Here is a 24,096-nt window from a genome sequence, read left to right as displayed (position 1 = left end):
ATAAATGTCTTTTTTTTCACTGCAATAAAACAGTGCCTTTCCCATCCTAATTTTTTATTCCACCCCTTTAAATGTGTTTATGAGCTATATATGGCAGGATCCACCTATGATAATGTCGGTCATGCTTGGTTCCTGGGGGACAGCGAGCCCTGGTACACTGTGGGGTATTATTATGCAGCCCTTACCTCCATACAGTGAAAGGGGTGACAGCCACTGTGAAAATCCTTCTATTATTAGGGCAAGTGCCTGGAGGAACTTTTCCTGAAGCTGAAAATCTGCTTTGAAATTTTCAGCGGTTTTAAGAAAAACTGCAAATTTCAGAATTGCAAAAGGTGAAACCCCTGATGGTCTTCATTGCATAAATTGGCATGCTGGAGATTTCTCCGCACAGTGGATTTTCCACGCACGGATCCAAAGAAAAGAACCAGCTGCGTGTTTTTGTGCCATGGAAACATTCTCTTAAAAGCCACAACGCGGGTCAACTTTTCGGCACAGAATTTCTGCAATAGGTGGATGACATGAGGTGAACGCTCACATTCCCGATACTGGAAACTGTTGGATTCTACTTGCGGAATTAGTGTAAACAGCTGATCTAACGGTGACCTCATCGGCTACAATGAATTACCAGGGTTAGGAAAGCTAGACCTAGCTGCTGCAGAACCTCGTTACCCTCTGTAGAACCTGGAGCTGGTGCTGCACGCTGGGACTTGTTCCCTGCCAACCTAGTGCTGCAAACCTAAAAGTGAAGTCATAATAATCTTTACACGATCTCGATATTGGCACGTGCTTCTACTAAACCGAACACACAGGAATATCTGGGTCATTCTCTCCTGGGATTTTGGGTGGCGGAGTTCGAGAGATTTTAATTTACAGGCAGCAAAACCACAGAGCCCATATTGGAGCTGTTTGGGATCTCTCCACATCATTCCCTCCCATTGTTTGTTTCTTTTGCACTGAAGGACTACACATATTCTGAGGGTCTTTTCTTCAAGGGTCTCCCCTCCCCCTCCTGATGGTCAGCATTTCCCCCCAGCAGGAGGGATCTGTTCTGCCACACTCTCTGGGAAATGTCCATATAAACAGCAGGACAGCCCCTGAACTATGCAGTAAGGAGGGAAATCGTGGCTATAACTTACAGTATATAGTTATATTATATATATATATATATATATATTTTTTTTTTTTTATTTTTTTTTTGCAGGATAGTGACAAGAATAATCCTACAGCTGAGATGCCAAATTATAGATCTCAACTGGGCAATCAGCAAAAATCACATGGAAATCAAAGAAGAAAAAAAAACAATTATTTTTAGTAGGAAAAAAAAAAACCAGCTATAAATGCAAATGCCTCAATATTTTTTATCACTTCTCTAATAATAGTTTTGTGCACACAGAGCGATAGATTTTCGGCTGGCCAGTAAATGACCTCTGCATGGCTTGCATTGCATATAGAGCTTTGGGGGCTATAGGGCTCGTGTAAATGGGCGATTAGAGAGGATTGCACATCTTTGAAAACAATCGCCTACAAAAATCACCGTGTGACCCTTCCGCTCAATGCCAGACTGATCTTTCGGACAACTTCGATCATTCGTCGCCCAAATGTCATCTATTTAGTAAAACTTTGGTGTAATGTTTATGGGGGGCCCTAATGTGCATGCGGGCCTCCCAACTCTCCCTGACAAATGTTTGGGGGTGGTCGGAGGTGGGGACTCGGCCTTCTGATTTTCAGAACCGATGCTTTTGTCCTCTCTGGACGAGTCTGGAAGAAGCTCTCTCTCTCAGAGAACAGTAGCGCTGGCTGAGCGTTACTGTGTACGGGGGAAGTAGGGCCACGCGGTTGTTGGCCGATCGATCGTTTGGCGGACAGTTCTCCAATGTATATGGGGACCCCTTAAAACGTGTTCACACTGGCAGACCAACAGCCACAATCTTCTACCGGTCGTTTAATAATCTCTTTACACAGGTTGCCTGCGTTTACTGTTCAGTAATAGATCGCTCTGTGTGCATACACTGTCATTTTTCTCAGCAGCACGCGTCCGATTTACACAGGAAGATGTGCTGCCAACAGCAATGATTTTTAAGCAAACTTAAAAAGTGTTTTGCTTGTTCATCAGGTAACGGTCAGTCTGATTACACGGGCTGATTATCAGAAAACTAGGGTTCTGAGGAACACTCACTCGTGATCAGCTGCCTTAAGGTGCATTTACACCGCGCAACGCACATAACCGTCGGCCGACAACACGCCTGCCAGGCGGTGGTCCTGTAATAACCTGTTTACACAGGCTGACCCCACTTTGGATTGGCTGCTATTGTTCCCGACGGGAAGAGGTACTGCTGAAAATTACGATCTTTTGATCATTTTCCTCGATCGGCAGGTGATCGTCAGGTGGTTAAAGCTGCACAATTACCGTGAACCTAGTGCTCCTGTATGCCGTTTCACAACCGTGCCGTGTGTATGGACCTTAGCAGTGGTAGCCTGAAACACAACTTATCAAGATGGCAGCACTTAAGGTCCCGTCACACCTAACGACGCTATAACGATCCCGACAGCAATACGACACGACAGGGATCGTTGCCGCATCACTATGTGGTCGCTATTGAGATGTCAGACAGTGCAATCTACCCAACAACGGAGCAACGATCTAGCGTGTCATAGCGACCTTTGTAACGATGTCGGTGGTTGTTGGGACCCTGTCACATTGCATGTTCCATTGATGATTCACACCTCGATGAGGGATGTATTGTGTGACGCTGTATTTACACAGGCGTGGATTGCGCTCCCTTTCTCACGCCCTCTCAGCTCTGAATGGTGGACGCTACCACCAAAACCTAATAAAATAAACCAAAAAAAAACAACAAATATGTGGAATCGCTCTTGAGGCCCAAAAAAAATACCTACCATTAACTGGCTAGAGAAGCAACGAAGATGGAAAAGCAGATGATCCAAAATGGAGTCGCAGCTGTTGGACAAAAACAGGATCTCAACTTGGACACACCCGGGTCAGGAACAAAGAACTGAAGCGCTACTTTGTTAGCTTCTTTTAAAAGGAAGCCAGCCAATCAGGATGCTGTAGTGACCACCAATCAGAGCAGAGGTAGGCGTGGAAACGGGAACGCTAATCCCCGCCTTGTCTTGCTTCTGAGTCGCTAACGAGGTCGTTAGGCTAGGTGTCAAACGTCACGATACAAGCGACTCATCGGGACATGAGCGACCAAAGAAATGTCCAGACATTTCGGGCACGATCAGCGATACCCGGCAGGGGGGCTGGTCGCTGGTCAGTGTCACACACAGCGATCTCGCTGGTAAGATCGCTATAACGTCACAGTTCTAGTGACTCAGCAGCGATCTCGCTTAGTGTGACAGGGCCGTTAAACCTCCAAACACTTGACTAATTTCTTAAGATAAGTTTGTTTTCGAATATCCTGTTATTTGGAGACAGTCAACATCACAAAGGGGTCTGTAAAGTTCTAAAGTCTATAATGATTATAACAGAATAGTCCATGTGTATGTTCATTAATATAATCACAGTCCTTGATAAAGACGGCTAATGTTTGGCTCATATAATTTGTTTTCAAATGAGCTGGAAGCCAAAACCTGTGCGGGTTATCTGCAGGCAGGAAATCCTGGTCAATATTGGGCATTCTCTGCCCCTTATCAGAAAGCCAGAAGAGATAAGGAGGTGGAACAAGCACAGGGAGCTCACTTATAAGCCCATTGATTTCAGATTACTAAATGGTTTCCAATTTGGCCATTTACGGTAAGTATTATTTTAAGGCAGGATAATCGATTAAGGCGGCCAGAGACTGAAAACCTGGTCCAGTCTGATCGTTAATTAGTCTGACTGGTGATCAATACTGCTATCAGGACCCGGTTTGGCTAGGAGGTGCTGGTGGAGCTCCATCCATAGCTTTAAGTTGAAAACTGGGGAATAATTTCAGGACCTGTGCAGTGTGCACACTAGAAAATAGTCGAATGAGCCAAATATCTATTGTGCATGAGGGTCTCCCATCCCTCCCCTGACGGCTGTTGGTGGGGGGGAGGGGGGGGGGGAAGGATCGGTCACCTCAATTTTCAATGGTTGATCACGTTCTTCCCTTGAAAAATAATGAGGCCACTATCCCGAACCCTAAGCCTAGGGTGCATATTTATGGAAGCATCATAAGGGACAGCTGTCGGTCAAGGGAGGGATCCGCCAACAACCATCTAAGGCGTGTGGGGCAACATAAAATGGGTTGCAAGAGGTTAAAAAAACATGGCTGCTGTCTCCCACAAATGGCATCACACCTGTTCACGGGTCGCATCTGGTTTTTGCAGCTCAGCTCTATTGAGGTGAATGGGTGGAATAAGCTGCAATACCGGTCACAACCTTTAGTCATAAGTGGCGTTAATTTTTTTTTTTTTTTTTTTTTTTTGGGGGGGGGGGGGGGGGGGGAGCAGCTAAATTTTTGTGATAGTAGAAACACCTTTTAAATAAGACCGAAAAAAAAAGGCCACCGGGAGGGTTAAAAGAGTTTGGCAGAGGGATACTCGATATATAATGCCAGTTTTGGCATCTGTAGCCTAATTTAACCTGGCATTAGGGGGCGACATACATTTTTGTTTTACAGACTAGTGGTTACGTTATTGCTCTAAGTTTCAGTATCCTATCGTCATTCATTTTCAGCCCCCCCAGATGCAGTCTGACCCAAGTTTCAGAGCTTTCTCTTGTGGGAGTGTCTCTCCCTGTAATACAGGCTGGATGTGAGGTCTGTGCTTATCCACGGTGCGGCGGCCTCCACTGTAATGAAGAGGATTTATAAAGTTACTTATTATTACACTATGGAAGCAAATATGCAAAAAATAAAGTTTGGTTTATAGCCTTTACATACTACCCCATAAATAACCAAATAATCCACAATACATGACATTAAAGACCTCATCAGGTCCGATGGGTTCGGATCTAAGGAATACATACACATCTGCGTGATTAGCTTGGATATTTTCTAAGAAATGTGAAAATAGCTGTCTCCAGGCGACAGGTGACCTCTATGTCCTCTGCCCTATATCAGCATGCCTGAAATATGCCAGGATTGTCAGCCGCCACACAAACATGCTAATAACAGTGCACATCTCTCATTGTTGAGTACCTAGGAAAAGTGTTTTTTTCCCCCAGAAACAGCGCCACTCGGGTCCTTAGGCTAGGCCTGGTACTGCGGGTCATGTCTATTAGGAAACCTATCACTAGATTCGTATTACCCAAACCGCAGGCAACATGAATCAGAGCCCGGCTGCGCAATTGTAGCAAGGTATGTCTTCAAAGGAAACAGTTTGAAAAGCCGACCATAGACTATGGGGAGAGACCTGACGAATCTGGTGCTCCCCCAGCATCACTCCAGTTGATTGACAGGTCTCCCTATAGACGTACCGAGCTGTAGTCGTGCAGCCGGGGTCTCATCCTTGGTTGGGGCAGAATGAAGTTATTTCCCTTAAAAAGCTCCTAGAACAAAAAAAAATAAAAATAAACTCCTTACATACCGTTTAAAGTTTCTAAAAGGACTAGAAAAAGGGAAAAACTATATGTAAGTGCCACGTTATAGTCAAACTTGGCACAATGCATGCCCCATCTCTGCCCACCCTCGCAGCTCTGAACAATGCCAGCACTGGCAGCTCATTTCTGCCCACCACATTCCACATAGGTCACAGCCTCCGTGCGACAATGGGACCGCTGCTAATTAAGAGCCTAGTAATTCAGCGCTCACCCACATAGCGCTCGCCCCTCCGTCGGGGGGTATTCTTTGTGAGGGGGATTTGGGAACTTAACACAAATACAATGTTTTCATCCCCAAACCTCTTAAGTGACTGCGGGTCCGCATTACCTCAATGGCGATTATACCTTCATCTGGTGACCTGACACATTTACGGGAGCAGTATTGTACAGGGAGGGCTTAATTTAACCTTGCGGGGGTTCGACAGGACGCATTTAACTATTTACATACCAGCAGGAGATATGTACCTCTTGGTTGACTGTTTACACTCGCTATAGATATTTTTATCTGAAAAGTTTTAATGTCGAGAAATACACAACAGATAAAGGCTATAAATATATATATATGTTAGTCATAGTGATCTTAAAGAGAATCTGTCACTAGATCCAGTGACCAGCTTTTGCTATTTGTTTCCCATTGCTCCGGTATATTTGTTGAGGGGTTAAAATCCGCCAAACAGTTCCAGCGACATGGGCCTTTTTATTTAGTGCCAGTTATTCTGGTCTTTACAAGGGGGTGAAACTGACATGATCCTTGGGGGCGTGTCTTTAGGTAGCTACATGATCCTCGGGGGTGTGGCTTTAGGTAGCTGTACATTAATTACTAGGTGAATGACACCTAATTCGTAAAGACCAAAAAAAATGATGGCAAAATAAAAAAAGGTCCATATCTCTGCAACCATACGGTGGATTTACAAAAAAAATTGTAAAAAAAAGTAAATAAAATAAAGTGGAATACTCATGGGAGGGGGGCGCCTACAAATATTGGCTGCATAATCAATGCTTTAAGTATACAAGATCTCTTCAACTACAAATCTCCACATATCTCCAAATGCACCGACACTTTGCAACCTGTACCAACTAAATGACTCAAAAAGAAGTTGAGCAACGAGTTACATTCCGACAGGTGGCACAGGATACTGACGTGATACATCCGTGGTCTTTCCCGTGCACGCAGGGTTAATCCCAAAACAACGAAGTCACCATCTGCGGCGCTTGCGGCTGAGTGTTTAATGGCAGCCCCAATCTTGTATGTAATGAAAGAGAAGCCGATGAGAATGATATTCTTTGACTCATCCGAAATCAATCCAATTCATTCTGTGCGCAGATGGAGGAAACGATCTGTTGCTGCCCGAGCAGCTAATGCCTGGCGCGGTGCGAGAGACCAACATCCGATAAATTAACTCACTTATACCACGAGCAGCTCAGTGACGTACGCGAGGAACATTAGCCTTACAGGGCTAAACATTGCAGGGTATGCAAGAACTCAACTTTTCTTAAAGATGCGATCCTTATTTTTTTCATACAACTTTTTTTTTTTTTTTTTTAATCTTTTATGCATACATTTTCTAAAGAAAAAAATTATAAAAATTTAAATATAAAAAGGAGATAAAATAAATCAATAAATATTGATCAATTGGCAGCCAAAACGAGGAGAGGACAAAGCAGCACGTTCAATCTCCTAACATGCTGGAGGAATCTCCTTTTCTAGAGGAGCCTCTTGGGCTGGTGCAGTAATGAAAAACCGTCACTATTGGTCATTTATGCTCTACAGTCGTATACCTGCCATCCCGAGGCTTAAGAAATACACTTTTAATCCCTATAGGAACACTAAAGGGAACCTGACATGTTGAAAGTGGTGGCAGCTGATCAGATGGATAGACATTTTTTGTGGGCAAAGGTTCCGTGAAACTTGAATTTAATTCTTTGGAATCCCTGGTGTTTGTGCATGAGTCCAGTGGGCGGTCCTATGTAGTGATTGACAGCCTTCCCTTTATGACTGTGCATGCAGAGAAGGCTGTCAGTCACTAGTAGGACCGCCCACTGGACTCCAACATACAAACACAAGGGATTAAAATGAATTAAATACAAGTTATACTGATTTTTTTTTTGCGACAAACCAATCAGTAATCAGTCTTGGCTTCTTCTTTTTACCATGCTGATCACAATTCGGACTGTGTGAACAATTAAATAGGTTCCCTTTAAAGTGTTTTATGACAATAGCTCTTGATGACTTCTTTTGAGTCTGCATGAACAAAGAGAGCACTAAAGGTGAAAATTTGACAAGTCGCTTTCAGACGCCTATCGAATATATACAAGTCGATCGACGCTCGTTTTACAGGTCAACGAAACAGAAGGGAAAAAAACAATTGTTATAATCGTGTTCTGCTCCCGTACAGTATCGTGTTGTCGGCAGCACATTACTTTTTTTGTGCTGTCGATAATGATGCTTTTTCTTTTACCAGTATAAACAAATTTGATCATCCGCCAAACAAGCGCTTCATTTGTTCGTTGGGGGGGGGGCGACAGCCGTTACGTTCACGTTGGCCAATAACTGCAAACAAGCGTCTTCAGTAATGGCCGTTCATAGAGTCTCAGCCCGCGTAAAATGCTCCTTTAAGCCCCTCATACACATGAGATCGTTCGGCCGACATCTTCCCCCCCCCCCCCCCCGTGCTCTCTATGAGAGATGCGCTGTTGGACATCTCTGGGAAAAGGACCGGCTATCGGTAATCTGACTGGCCAGATCCTTTTCTTCCCCGACATCATCTGTCGATGGAGGAGTCGTGAGGCTTTTAAAAAAAAAAAATTTCTTAAATTTTTAACCTCTTTCCATTGGTCTTTTGCTGTCATAAAGCATTTCTGGGCATTTGGAAGGTGCAAAGGAATGAAAAATAATCCACAGGTATCAAAGTAAATTCCTTTGGTATTTGGATAACAGGTGGACGGGGGTTAATGTAATGTAATAACATCTATGATGGCATCACCCGGTGTAGTCATTCATACATGCGCTAATATATTCGGGCTGTAACTACTGGAGAACACGAGGAAAAACAAAACATCCCCATACCAGACCGCGAGGTGACGTCAGCGCAGAGTGCCGGGGAAGATCTACTCACTATATAAATAGGACTACCAGGTGGGGACCGCAACAGGAGAGGAGAGCTCCAATTTGGCAAAAATGACCCCATATTGGGAGTCATTCACATGTATCTAACACGTAGAGGTATCTAAGGCGTATGGTGATTTTATGCCACTGCCAGACACATCTAGAGTCGGCTTATCTCCTGGGAGAGGATTGGGCATGCTTTAATTGAACATGCCTGACCCAACATGAGCCGTTATGGAAAGATCGGGACATTGCATACACATTTCTCTGATGTATGTTGGTACTGTAAAAAAAAAAAAAAAAAACAATTTTACAAAATGGCTGAGCAAATTTAAAGAGGACCTGATGCCACTTCAAAAGCGGCCAAGTTCTCTACTTATTTTGCTTCTGCTTCTCCCCTGAGTATACACCACTTTATTTTTGCTTTTCTGCCATACAGTTACAGAGACATGGGCCATTTAAGTCAGTGACAAATTGTATGGTCTTTTATGCAAAGCAGCCATAAGACACGCCCCAGAGGATCCTGTGAGCCACACCCTCTTGGGGAAAAGAACATAAAAATTAGCGCTAAAAAATAAACCAGCCCATATCTTTGAAACCGCATTACAGATTTGCAAAAAAAACAAAAAACAAACAAATCTTAATACGCTGGAGAACAACGAGAATAAAACCAGAGCAACTCCTGGCCACTTATGCAGATGTTCTTTTAATACATTATCTGTCACAAGAACAAAGTTTTGGTTCAAATAGTAGCTAAAAGATGTATGGCGGCTTGTGTCATTCATGACATGAAATTAGAGAATTTCCTTAGAATACCAGATCCACCTGCCGCCCTCTACACGGCATGAAAGGTACCACCGCCACCACCTAAAACTAGGAATGCTAGAAGCCAAAGATCCTCCAAATACCTGCAGTGCGCTAATAACATTTCCTGTATGATAAGTGAGAACATCTGGGGAATTCAGAGGTGATGCGGGGTCGCTCAACACCTTGCCGCGAGCTGTATTCTTGAAAGAAATTAAATTTTATTTTTGGAATATGTGAAAAGGCCCCAGAAATGTGGAGAGGAACGTCTAGATGAAGCTACCAGTATGCGAGAGACTGACGAGATCACAAGTCCTGCTAAAAACACATTATCAGACACTGGCGGTTTTGTAGCTATTTATAAAGACTTGCTAATACTTCTGCTTGTTGAGCACTCAGAGCAATCAGAAATCCCGTGTGGCCTTTAAATAAAAGCTTCCATTCATACAGTGTCTCCCCAGGCCTCATTGGTCTTTGTACGGTCCTGAGCCAAGGTACAAGACGACGGCAGATCAGACGCAAGGAGTCAACAAGGTCTTGTGTTATTTGTGATGATCCATTTGCCATTTCTAAATCTAAAAAAAAAAAAAAAGTTGGGTGACAACCTTGTGGCCACCACTGCAGAACCCAAGGGGTTTGTCAGCTACATTTCCCAAACACTCCCAGTGCATCGACCGGAACCGGAAGTATCCACATTGTCTTCTTCTATACAAAGGGTCCTTTGATGGACATCCAACAATTTTTTTCTTCCGTTAACTATATATATATATATATATATATATATATATATATATATATATATATATATATTAGGATAGGAGGGTGGCAGCACATACCAGGATTGGAGAAAATATACCAATAAAAACGCTTACCACCCGGGCGTAGAACGGGGTCATAGCTAATATATATATATAAAAACAAAAAGGAAATCCAGCAAGGACTCAGCAAACCAGGATTGGAGTAAAATAATACTTTTCTTTATTTCTTCAAAAAGGTTAAAAAGACGACCCACAAGGATCAGGAACCAGAGTGCGTGGCAGAAATAAACGCAAATGGGACTACGCGTTTCGGCGACCTTATCCGCCTTCTTCACGGTCCAAACCGTGAAGAAGGCGGATAAGGTCGCTGAAACGCGTAGTCCCATTTGCGTTTATTTCTGCCACGCACTCTGGTTCCTGATCCTTGTGGGTCGTCTTTGCAGTGTGTACGGTACAGCCATCTCCGGCACTATACACACTTCTCACCGCTGGATGCCTCATTCTGTCTGGAGCCAGACTGTGCAAGCGCTTCGCGCTTGCGCAGTCTATAAAGGCTTCGGACAGAGTGACGCTCACAGCGTTATATTATAGATTTATTAATTCTGAGGCAACCGGGAAAGATCGGTATACTGGGTGGATCTTTGTTTGGAAGTCCATGGTTGACACCTAGCTTTTTCCAACAATCATACATATCCAAGAAATGGCCTTTAAACCGTTATCAGCTTGAAAGCAAAAGTCGGTGCAAAAATAACCTGCTGACTGACTGGTGTGGGCCTCACTTCTCTAATCCTCGGCCATCAGCTCCATTTCTGGAGAGAGCCCTGTCTGACCTTGTCTGTCCCCTGCAGCAAAATTGCAAAATGTACCAGGCGATTAAATAATGGCTCGTCATCACATGGACTGGTTGTGGCTTGCAGAGGGGTAGCAGCTCTCCATACAGTGGCCCTCCATACTTTCTTACAAAAATATAAGGGTTCCTATCTGCGGACCTCTCCCTCTATGATGTCCGTAAGCTACAGCAGGACATTTGGACAAGGGTTAAATTAGGAGACAACCTAAAACATTGTGTGGCCATCATCATAGAGAAAGCAATTCAGCGCTGGAAATTAAGGTAAATTCTACCACCAATTGTGATTGACCCTAGCAGAATTAAAGATCAATTGTCTGAAGCGATGAGACAGGTCATGCATCCAGGGCTGTGGAGTCGGAGCCAATTTTGGTGGAGTCGGAGTCAGTGTCCTAGAAATTGAGGAGTCGGAGGTTTGGCTTACCAACTGCACAGATCTGGCAGGGCTGTGGAGTCGGAGTTGTAACCCATTTTGGTGGAGTCGGAGTCATGGAAATTGAGGAGTCGGAGGTTCGGCTTACGGACTCCACAGTCCTACATGGATCTTCACATCTCTGTCCGAATCTTCATATAACATTCAAGGTAGAACTTAACCTTTGATATTTTCTAATTAACAGATTCTAATTTTCTTCTACAGAAAGTCTAAATGGTATGAAATGCATCTACCTGGAGAAAATAAACTATATGGAGAAAAGTACTAGGACATGCATCTTAATCAATGAATTTGGGTTTATCATTCAGTCCATTTGCAACAGTGTTATAACATCAGTCCTCTTTGCCCCCGATGTAGAACCTCCGGCCCCTCGTCTACTAACGTGACAGAATAACTGGTGGTACAGAGCTCACTGATACCGCGGTCCTGTAATAGGAGCCACCGGTGTAACAAGTCCGCTCGTGACATTTCTTCTCCTAAGCCTTCCTCTATCACCTATGAGTGATATTACTGAGAAGAGAATGGAGCCGCAGCTATGAAGTGGAGACACCAATAAATTACAGAGTGGAGTGGAGGGCAGAAAAGTCACCAACGCTCTGCTGACTCCATAACTGCAGAGTCCAGACCTCCTCTGGTATTAACATCAGTACAAACACTGCTCCCCAGCCAAGAAGGAGCTTCATGGTTGAGCAGCAGCATGCAGCCTTACATCACCAAGCACAAGGCAGAGAATCAGACAGAGTGGTGGTAAAGCTGCCACCACTGGACTTTGGAGCAATGGATAAGTGTTTTATGCAGCAATGGATCACACTTCTCAATCCAGCCTCTGATGGACGAGTCTGGGTTGCTGAATGCCAGAACGTTACCTGCCTGAATCAGGCGTTAGACTAACTGTAATGTATGGTGGAGCAGGGATAACGCTATGGACTTGCTGTTCAGGGTCAGCTCAGGCCCCTTAGTTCCAGTGACAGATCAGCATACAAGACATTTTGGACAATTGTAGCTTATAACTTTCTGGGAACGGTTTGGCAACGGCCATTTTCTGTTCCCCATGACTGTACACAGTTGCACAAGGTCCATAAAGCCCAAGGTCCATACAGACATGGTTGGCGGAGTTTGGTATGAAAGAACCTGACCGGCCACACAGGGACCAGACCGCAACCAAATAAAACATTGTTGGGATGAACTAGATATTATGAGCCCGGCCAGCCCCCAACATCACGTCTGACCTCACCAATGCATCCTAGCACAAACTCGTATGACATCATCATATTTAGGACTACATCACACGATCACTGTAGGGTTACGCTGCTTAGACTGAGCAAGATTCAGTTTATAGGTGATCTCACAGATCCTAATTTCGTATTACAGGGGGTCACAAAGTCATTGGGCTAAAGACCATAAACAATACTACCTTACGGATGACTATCCATCCTTCCATAGGTTACACACAGACATAGAGGGGCCATACTCTGCACTAGTTACCTTCTCCTGATCCTGAGTCATCGCCTGCACCGAAGCCCAGAGCTGCGGTCACAATTCAGCAGAATTCTCCCAGCTTTCTGTGCTGGAGGACTATCAGCTTCTTGTGATGATTTGCATTCTGGGAAGTGTAGTCTTTACAGGACACAACCATCCCACCCTGCAACAGAGCTCCACTAAGCCGTCACGATGGGGTCTGATGACAGATTCCAATGATAAAATGAATAACTGTGATCGCTGCTCCGGGATACAAAGAGAAGTAATGCAAAGTGTGTACAAAGTCACTTAACTGGATCTATTCCATATCCAAGCCATAAAGTGGAGTCATCTTAGTCCAAGGGATATGCCGCAACTGTGACAGATGGGGGGTCTCGTACAGGATCAGGGTCTCTATGAGAAAGCTGACATCAGACATCTCTGCCAGTGGCTCATCCCTGCGGTCCAAAATCGGACATTTGCCATCAACATCTTTCCCGACCATCAGTCGTCCGGCGCCCCCATATACATTAAGCTCTTGGTCGATCCTGTCGATATTGGCATTAGCCTCATGTGTATGGGGGCCTTCAGTGACTGGGAAAACTGTATTGGGAACTTTGTGCCTTTTGACCCAATTTCCTGCAGTGATAAATCCTTGTGACCTCACGGATCCCTATAGTTAAAAGGGTATTCCCATCTCAAAGATCCTTTCCCAATATATAGTAGGTGTAATAATATTAGCAAATATCTCAAATTAGAAATGTAGTACAGTTCTCCTGATTTGCTATGTCACTTACCCCATGTGCAGGGCATTGCGGTAGCTTAGGTATCTATGGTAACAACCACTCATAGTGACAGTTGGTTACTTAGTTGCTAGTAGTTGTATCCATGGTTATCTAAGCTACTGCAATGCCCTGCACATGGGGGTAAGTGACATAGCTAATCAGAAGAACTATACTACATTTCTAATTTGAGATATTTGCTAATATTATTACCGTATTATTACACCTACTACATATTGGGATAGCATACTAGAGATGGAAATACCCCTTTAAAACACAGCAATTAAACTATGGTGGTTTTTGCCGTGAATTGCAGAAAGCACAGTACATTAAAACAGTAAAGTCGCCAAAATTTAAAAAAAAAACAAAACAAAAAAAAACTGATTTTTTTTCTTTTTTTCTTGCCATGCAGTTTTACCCTCCTGGGTGAGTCTATGTGCACACGGATTTTCTTTTCTTTTTGGAAGCGGTCAAAAAAAAAAGAATTTAAGCCGTTTCAGGAAATTTTCCTTTTTCGGGGACAATTTGGAGTCTTTCAAGCGTTTTTGGATTTTTTTTTTTTTTTTTTAACACTGGAGCGCTTTATGCAGCCTTCTGCTTAGTTTGGAGGGGGTTCCATCAGGAGCCCATTCAATGCAGCGTGCAGGCACTTACTTTTTTTTTTATTTCAAAACATGAAGTGTAAGAAAAGTTTTCGAAAGACTGAACATGTGAACAGCAAATTAGTTTTATTACAAAAATGAATAGCAAGAGATTTTCAAGGTTTTTTTTAAAGCAATTTTTCAACTGTCTTTTGAAGTGGACCAGAAGACTCCTCAGAATATTCCCCGTGTGCACATACCCCAATAACCCCAGCTCAAAGCAGATCCATCACCATATTTCACTGCGGAAATTGCATACATTATTAAACAGATCTCTTTGACCTGATGAAGCAGGTTTATTTACTTTGTAAATCCAAGTCAGAGTGGCTGTATAATCGGTTGTGAACATTTCCCCTGACGGACGTTAAAATGATCTTTTTTTTGATCATTTTAATACCAGGATGTTTCAGCCATTCTGATGCGGATTTTCACAGTAAGTAACCCAGGCTCATCAGGTCCAAGAGAACCATTTAACAATGTATACAGTTTATATTGTGAAAAAACGTTGGGTCTGAATGAACCTTTAGCCTGGTAGTTATATTAGTCGTTCTTATGGAGTGATTGCTTATCAAGTGTCTTAAGCAGACGAATAATTTGCTCGACGTAATGACACTAATTGTCTAATTTGTCTCGGCTAGGATCTGCGCGGTTTGTACAGTCGAGAGGGCAATTACCAAGTGCGACACATTCCCAGAGTCGCGGCTCTATGGCTGTCAGTCTCCAGACACGCACGGTCACATATGGGGGGCTACATGAATGATTAGGACTTACCGAGCTTTGAGGCGCCCTCTGGCGGGTATTCCGGGAACTGCCCCTCAGAGGGGACGCTCACCGTCCTCCGGAGGCTCCGACTTTTCGTAGATTCGGGAGTGGAGTCCTGCACGGCATCCGCAGACATCTACAAGTAAATGAGGGACAGGGTGACTATGTAGAGTAACAAGTGCTGCTAATCTCCAGATAAGTCGTCCCCCCCCCACTTGATCTCTTTATCCTGCGTGTGATTACAAGCAGAGAAGAACCAATAGGTTTTGGGTTTTTTTTTTTCCCATGACTGACGAGAGCCCTCTAGAGGACACAGGCGGTAGGGCAGCTGTGCAATCTTATCTGACACCTTGTAAAACAAGTCTGTGTAGATGGTAAAGATGTATGAACGAGATGGAGACAGAAAACCATGTATTACATTTATTAAGAACAGCGTGTAAATCCTTATCCTGTAAATGTGTCATTCGCCTGTCACTAGAACCAGTCCTATGTGGCACTTTACATACTGTCTGACTGTCGTCATAGCGGAGAAAATGGATTTTAAGTAGGTCGGTTTAATACCCACACCACATAAAATCCTGTGTGTGCAACGATACTTGGTGAAAACACAAGGATACCTCTTAGAAATGGCAAAACAGCACCGATTCATGTGACGTGATCATTAGGGAGCCATCTTCTCATACACATATCCATAGCCCCCATTCTCCCATCGGGGGTCTCAGGAATGCTCTTTTTATCCAAATTTGGCAGCTATACTTTGGTTATACCTTTTATTTGCCTTATGGAATAATGCCGCAGACGTGGGCACCCACAGACATCAGAGCGGTTTTGTTTTTTTCTTCATCACAATGCAGTGGCCTCTACTGGAGGTAGAAACTTTGGCAGATCCTCCAAAAGACACTACAAAATGCATTGTGAAGAAGCCCCTAGGCTGGAGACAGGTGCAGCACACTGTCCCATGTCAGAAGAGCCTACCCTGCCTCATCTCATCAACTGGAGGCAAGAATTGGTCCTCTGCCTACGCCCAGGTTCTGACAGGTCTGTAAATGGACAGGAGTGCCAGGACTGATTGGGAGTCAGCAGGTACATATGAGGTTAAGATCAGTTCAGGAGACCCAAGGTAAAGTCTGGCATTGCAAACTGCATACGACCCCTGAGGAAGCCCTCTGTTGCGGCGATACACTTGGAATTCTCAACCCCACATGATGTTTCTTCAATGGGGCAACTGACCTGGGTGGCTATGCTCATGGCACTTTATTGCACAGTGGCAGCACTGTCTTCCTTTACATTATTTCATACTGTGCCTCCAATGACTGTCCGCTGAGAAGTGGTTTCCTAAATGTTGCAACGGCTTCAGTAGACGTTCACCACTCATGGTGGTACGGCTTTGCAGAAACTGCGAGGCCATTAACAGTTAGCTATTAAAAATGATTTTCTAAAGATAGAGAAAAAAGATGCCACAGCATTTAGGAAGGGGCTTCTCGGCAGACGCCCATGGTCTCTGACGCTCGCTACATGCTCTATGAGCAATACATGTAATCCCAGCCACGTAGCGATAGGAATTTTTCATATGACCACCATATCGGAGCAATTTTGTGCCCATATTATCATACGAAGAGAGCGATCACTGAAGAACACCATCACGGCAGGAAGAATAGAAGGAACAAGGCGAAGAGGAAGACCGGCAACCCAATGGTCAAAATAACAGCGGAGAAGACCCTGGTGGACCTATCTAGGCTTGCACAAGATTGATCATTTATCCATCAAGTCGCCATGGCTCAAAATCGGGCCAAAAGGCTGTAAATAATAATCATAATCATAATTATGACCATAACATCTGTCCTGTCTGCAGGTCTAATGACCTCCACTCACAGCTCCAGATGTCTCTACAAAGTTCCTGGATTCTAGTAATTAAGTCACATCAATAATTAGACACCAAAACTACAAGTGAAGCTTACACAGAGAAACATTATAAATGGAAAGACTTGAATAAGATCTACCATGTTTAGGATCCACTCTTGGTTTCAGCTTAGACATTCTGCTGGAAAACATTGACCAAAACAGTGTAAAATGTCCATAGAAGTGAACAGGTCTAGTGTTGGCTTCTCTCCACCCTATCAGACTACTATGAGACACGCCGACATCCCTGCCCCGCAGTAATATATGTGAAGCTCAGTAGATGTGGCTTATAGACTTCAATGGACTGAGATCGGAACGCAGTGCACGGACTGGCCGACTTCTCTCCAGACCAGAGAGCAACAGCTCCATAGAAATACAGAAAACCTGTCATGCTCAGGCTGGGAGAGTCGCCGGTCAGTCCGTGCACTGCAGCCTGATCTTGGTTCGATTACTGCGGTCGTCTAACGGTGGCATTGCTGATACGACAGCCCACAGTCTTTGCTGTGAACTGTGCCAAACTTTATCAACAATTGCAACTTGACTGCAAATGTCAAGGAAAGTGGGCGACAATTTTATAGTGCGGTTCCATCACTAGACATAGCAGGCCGTACATTGGGTTTTCTATCATAGTCCCAAAAGTACCAAATCAACGAGAAGGCATATGCATCTTCATACATTTAGTGCGTCGCTCAAATTAAATACTTTAGGGCTAATGCACATAACAGAATAGCAGACATATTTTCTGCATTATAGTCGCGAGTCGGGGGCCAGACGGCAGGTCTGACAGCGTCATAGGAATATGAGGAGTTGCTAGACCTACGGACGGGTTGGAACGTGTGGCTTTGATATAGATTATATAGTTCTATTATTCCTCCCTTGATGGGACTGGTGTGAGAGTTGTCGCCAATGCGGAGAAACCGCCATACTTCCTTGGTAGGGTCTAGCCTCCGAATATTTTAAGAGTCCCCCTTGTGGTCACTTTCCATTATACCCGTGTATTGAACAACTGAAGGTCTGACGTTGCATTCTCACGGATTTAGAAAACGCTTCACGTGTCGCTAACAAGACTAAAGAATCCTGACTCGAAGGTAAAATGGCTCAGTCGCACCATGATACGACCACAGAGCTATTTATTTAAGCTGGTTTACATGGTAGGTAATAATTAGGCACACAGAGATAAAAAACACAGGAATTAACTGCACGGAGCCACGGGGGCCTTCCAGAAAGAAAATGAGCCAGTCAAGCTTAGTAATTGTGGCTCTGTAGAACCCATGCCGTGCCCAAGCCGCAGGACGCCCGCACAGACTGGAGACCTCTTCTGCCCAAAGAAGCAGATCGTAGTGGGATATTATCTCTATAAATATCAACCCAAAGGATTTGCTTGATCCGGGAAGACTTTCCGCAGGTGCGGTCAGGCTAAAAGACTCGTACCGATAGACATATCTGCAGGCTGTCGTGCAAGTGCCAATCACTCGCTGGCGATTCAGAGAAGAGAGCGTGTAATTGCAATTACGCAGTGAGACAGAAGAACCTTCTTGCCAGCTCTGGGCACAAACAGCAACAGGAAAACTATTTTTTTTGGCAGAAGGGCGCGTTTTCTGGAGGGCTCCCTTCTGTGTTTGTTATCATTACTGTGCTGACTAATCTGTTCAGCCGTTGCGGACGACTGATTGTAGAGAGGCTGATGAGACTCGGAGAAGGAATTCACAGAATCCGGATGGTGGAAATGCCACTGAACAAGCACAGGTGTCAAGTTAGGACCTCACGGCAAAACGGGTCATGCAACTGCGCGTCTCAGACAAGGCATTTGACCAAAACATTTGTGCCATTTGCTGTAGCCCTAGACTGCCCATCCTGTTTTTCTTTTTAATTCTATAAATGGGCCCCCAAGGTGGTCTTCTAACATGTAGACAACTGTTATACTCATGTCTGGGGCTTCACTCCCTTCTCCTAGGTCCGCTGCCCTCTGTTGTGCTCCACATTAGATTTTGCAGGGTGCCAGAAATTGATCAATGACATCATCTCCTTTGACCTTGGGATTGAGCTTCTAGGCCTCCATGTTTGGTGTGATCCACCTTCTGAGCATACTGAGCTTTACTTGCTGGCACTCCTGCTGGGTTCCACCTCATCTGTCCTGCCGCCGCTCCTGAGATTCCTGACTGTGCCCATCGCTGTCCACATGTCTTCCAGCTTGCTGCATCCATTCCTGGTATCCATGTGCCCACTCGGACCTGGAGCTTAGAGGATCCACCTCACTTGTTGAGCCTGACATCATCACTAATTACTGCAGGCAATCACTGGCGTGCCGCCGTTCTAGCCAGAAACAGGGACTAAGGAGACTGCTGCTTCCAGCTCGAAATATCATGTGACCACTGTAGCCAATGCTGTGATCACCGATTTTCAGCAGCGGTCATGTGATGATATCCATGTTTATTTTTAGATCAATACGGGTCCATAGAATAAAAAATAAAAAAAAAAAAAAGGTTGACAACCTTGCAGATCCATGGCCGTCCAATGCCTGGGCACCTCCATTATTCAGCTGCTTGCAGCTCTGGATGTAAACAGCGGAGCACTCATCTCTGCCACGCTGTGTGGTGGCCGCTCCCGGTACTGCAGATCAGCCACTATTCAAACAAATCCATTCCTAGTAGAGGAACGTCTCTCTAAACTGTGATCACACAATGCAGCTTTGTGCCAAATTTAGGGACGCAAAAACCCAGTTTGTAGGCACAACCCTAAGGTTGGAAATTCGATTAAGGAAAATTAAAAAAAAAATGAATAAAATCGATTCTGCCATTATATATATCGGTTGGCATAACTATGAATAACCATCTAGTGCAAAACCACACCCCGTATGGGACAGGGGTGGGATCGCTGTTAGCAGAAAGTGGTTGTGTTTTCCAATTTTGCACCTGAAACTCTTTCTATAGATTGTACAGGCAATTTGTCCCGTACAATCTGCCATTGGCACAGAGATGCAAATGCATAAAACCAAAGTGATATATCATAGAATTCTAAGAAACTATAGTTAAATTGGGGAGAGAGATTTCGGATGACATCTGAGCCATGTGTATGAAGTCTATATGACTGCCCGGTGCATAGCCGCGCGCCCTCCGCTTGTGGCATTGTGTATGGAGCGCGCTAGATTTTAATATTTTATCACCGGAGGAAAGTCAAGTGTTAATATTTCCAGGTTTCTATTCCCATTTCCCCTGTAATCACTCTAATTCAGAAGAACGAGCGAGCAGCACAAGTATTCCACTTAGCAATTGGGTTAAATTATTTGTTCCAGCGCTCCCAGTCATCCCTGGCTGCCGCAACAGCAGGAAGCGCACCCGGGCGACACGCACGGCACCTTAATAAGATCATTAGACTGAAAGGGTGAGCCAGAGGGGACGCACTAGAAACAAGTAAGTCAGCGTGACTCCTGTACACACGGCACAGCTGTCAGAAAATAATAATATGCTGTACACAGAGGTCACAGCCAGTAATGAGGCCTGTCACAGGAACAAATGTGTCACCGGCCACCGAGAGGTGACAGCGAGCGCCGCTACAGCGTGGCACAGAGGTGTAAATGACTGTCCGCACTGCTGAGGGTGCACCACCCAGCACCGTGCACACCGCTATGTCCCTGCTGCAATCTGCAAAGGTTTATTATGGGAACAGCCACAAATAACATTTTTTAGTCTAATTACTGGATGCAGTGACCCGATAGATCAACGTCATAAGGCAGCTACCTCCAGAAGGTGTCACTAGAAAGGCAGCTTTCTACCTTCTGGGGGAGAGCTCATATTCATACCTATTGCATTACCCAACCAATGAGACTCCGCTACTAAAGTAACAATAAAGGGGTATTCCGCTAATATTTCTTTATTGGCGGGTGTCCAACCCAAGACCCCCACTGATCTCCAGTACAGGGGGATTCCATCACTTGCTTGAATGGAGGGGCAGAATGGATGCTCAAAACGCCGATCTATTTGAGGGTCCAGCTGGCGCTCTGCCACACCACTCACAGAAGTCTCCTATACTGGCAATTGTTTGGGGTTTTAGGGGTGGGATCCCTACTGACTGAAAAGTAGCCTCTTACACTCTATCCTCTTATAGAGGATTATAAACCTCTTACAGTGGTTTATGTGAATCTTTGATATCTCTCTCCTGGAATCCTTCCTTGCGGCAGCGCGGAATATAACTACAAATTCCCCCGAATGCGTGATTTCTTCTGGTCGTTGAGGACCTGTGGATCTGCAGCAGCCGCCAGACTATATGCCTTTTCTCATCCTAACCAGGTGAGCAAATTTCTTGTTTTTATTTCTCCTTGTAACGTGGATAAGACCCTATTGCGCTTTTTCTGTCTCCTTTTCTTTGCAATAATGCCATGTACACACAAACACTGGCCCGAGGATTCATAAATTTCAGTGGGGAGAAAGCAGTTACTAAACTTGTGGATTGGGCATGCAAATTTCAACATGCCTGATCCTCATCTCTACCAACATGTGGTGAGGGAGAGTTGGCAGGCCCCCAAACACAGGCTCCGTTCACAAGTCCTATTGTAAACGGTTTGTAACAGATCCAACACTGCAAAAAAACCTCAAAAAACTGAACCCTTTACAAACTGAGCAACTATAAATGCCCACTTTGGCTTTAGTTTTGCATCCGTTTTATTTTTAGTAGTTTACAACTGATCTGTTTGTACTAGTCTCTGAACACGTCTGGTGTTTAGCGCTGTCCTAAAAAAATGGATCCTTTTTTGAATTACATAAAAACAAACTCAGTGGCAATCATTTTTTGGGGCTGGTCAAAAAAGTTGTGCTGACTACGTTTTTTTGATCTAGCCAGAAAAAAAAAAAAAAAAAATAGATTAGCGCTGATTTGTAGTTTAAAAAAAATAAATAAAAAAAAATAAAGACATTTTAGAACATTTCCGTCCTCATTCAAATTAATGAATCCTGTACTGGTAAATTTTATTTATGATTTTGTCTTCCCAAAACGGACCCGAAAACGGAAACAACTACTGGTCATGTGAACGGAGTCTCAGATGGTCGACTGTTCCCTTTGAAAGCCAAAGGTTTGGTAGATCTTCATATAATGTTTGTGAGCATGCGGATTCAGTCAGGTCACATTTGTATAGGCCATACGTGACAAACTGGTCTGTGGGCCAAATCTGGCCCGCAGGGTCGTTATATTTGGCCTGCCCCTATGTGGGGGCATTAATCTGTATGGAGCACTATATGGGGCCCATTATACTGTATGGAGGACTATGTGGAGCCATTATACTGAATGAAGAATTATGTGGGGCCCATTATTCTGTATGGAGGACTATGTGGGGCCCATTATACTGTATGGAGGACTATATGGGGCTTACTATTCTGTATGGAGGACTATATATACTGTATGGAGGACTATGTTGGGTATATTATTCTGTATGGAGGACTATGTGGGGCCAGTATTCTGTATGGAGGACTATGTGGGGCCCATTATGCTGAAAGAAAAATTAGGTGGAGCCCATTATTCTGTATGGAGGACTATGTGGGGCCCATTATACTGTATGGAGGACTATGTGTGGCCCATTATACTGTATGGAGCACTATGTGTGGTCCAATATACTGTATGGAGGACTATGTCGGGTCCATTATACTGTATGGAGCACTATGTGTGGTCCAATATACTGTATGGAGGAATATGTGGGGTCTATTATTCTGTATGGAGGACTATGTGGGGCCAGTATTCTGTATGGAGGACTATGTGGGGCCCATTAGACTGTATGGAGAATTATGTGTGGCCCATTATACTGTATGGAGCACTATGTGTGGTCCAATATACTGTATGGAGCACTATGTGGTGTCCATTATACTGTATGGAGCACTATGTGTGGTCCAATATACTGTATGGAGGACTATGTGGGGTCTATTATTCTGTATGGAGGACTATGTGGGGTCAGTATTCTGTATGGAGGACTATGTGGGGCCCATTATACTGTATATTGGTTGGCCTGTGACTTTGTCCAAGGTTTTCATTTTGACCCTCTATGTGTTTGAGCTTGACATCCCTGGTATAGGCCAAGTAACAGGATATATACTGTTCATGTATCCAGGCTGGCATGGGTAGGACTCAGCAGTCATGAACTATACAACCGCCCTTTGTTACCAGAAATTGATGCTTGTAGTTCATTTTCTTCTAGTGATCCTGGTGCTGGGAATAATGAATACCCTCCATGGCAAGGTGCCACATTTCCTCAAAATCTCAACTTACGTTCACATGTGTGTGTTTTAGCCAAAGTAAGGATTTTAATAAGACCCATATCATGTTACTGTGTCAACAGAAAAGTTTGTGGTCTAGACTTTGTCTTTAAAATTCTCCTTAATATACAAAAGCCAAGAAAATACATGAGTTGTTAATTTTTTTTTTTATTTGCTGTTTATTGCGTGGATATAAAAATGTTTATTTTTTAATCAAAATTTTTATTGAAGATTCAAATCTAATAAAAATGACTGGTCACATTTTATGCAACTTGCTTTCTTAGAAAGCTGAAGGATCACCAGCAATTTTTTTTTAAAAATATATTTACATTTTTAAAGAAATTATGGGAAAATCTAGATGTAAGCGTCCTGTTATGACAGCCGCCGCCTGTAATTATTGTCTGGTCACCTGTCAGCAGGTGCAGGAGGAAGCGAGCGATGACCCTACCGCTCTATGAATGGCATCGTCACGCTCTGGAGGTGTCCTCTACCCATGATGAATGACGAATACCAGGAGACAAGGGGAACACTACTGGCTTTATCAATCAGAGATTAAACTGCTGGACTTCTAGCACTTGCATGACTTTGTTAGGGCACGTGAGCGCTGCAGACAATCAGTGGCTGCAGCTCATCAATATACCGTTAGAGCAGATGTCCGCAAGGTATTGAAAACTGCACTGATTGGCTGCAGCAGTGGGGGGGAGACTATACATTGTTTTTATTCTCGAAGTGAAGTAGTGGACAAGCCCTTTAAAGGCCTATGTATCTAACTGTAGGTGGCGCCAGAGAGGCAATTTTCCTCCTTCTGGGGGAGAGCTCATTTACATACTTTTTCTCATGAAT

At 44.1% G+C, this 24,096-nt stretch overlaps 1 protein-coding gene across 4 annotated transcripts in view; it reads right to left on the bottom strand.

Moving 5' to 3' along the window:
• RASAL2 (RAS protein activator like 2) overlaps nucleotides 1–24,096 on the bottom strand; it is a 284,068-nt gene that overhangs the window by 122,846 nt on the left and 137,126 nt on the right. For all 4 annotated transcript variants that reach the window (XM_073571305.1, XM_073571302.1, XM_073571304.1 and 1 more), the window contains exon 3: nucleotides 15,128–15,254. In XM_073571305.1, the coding sequence (XP_073427406.1) occupies nucleotides 15,128–15,254 (127 nt within the window). The remainder of the gene's footprint in view (nucleotides 1–15,127; nucleotides 15,255–24,096) is intronic.

The sequence above is a fragment of the Dendrobates tinctorius genome, unplaced genomic scaffold (genome assembly GCF_039654945.1).
Source record: "Dendrobates tinctorius isolate UK_male_01 unplaced genomic scaffold, ASM3965494v1 ptg000029l, whole genome shotgun sequence".
Classification (NCBI taxonomy): Eukaryota; Metazoa; Chordata; class Amphibia; order Anura; family Dendrobatidae; genus Dendrobates; species Dendrobates tinctorius.
The sequence above is the reverse complement of the archived record's forward strand: the minus strand, read 5'-3'. Positions and strand labels throughout refer to the sequence as shown.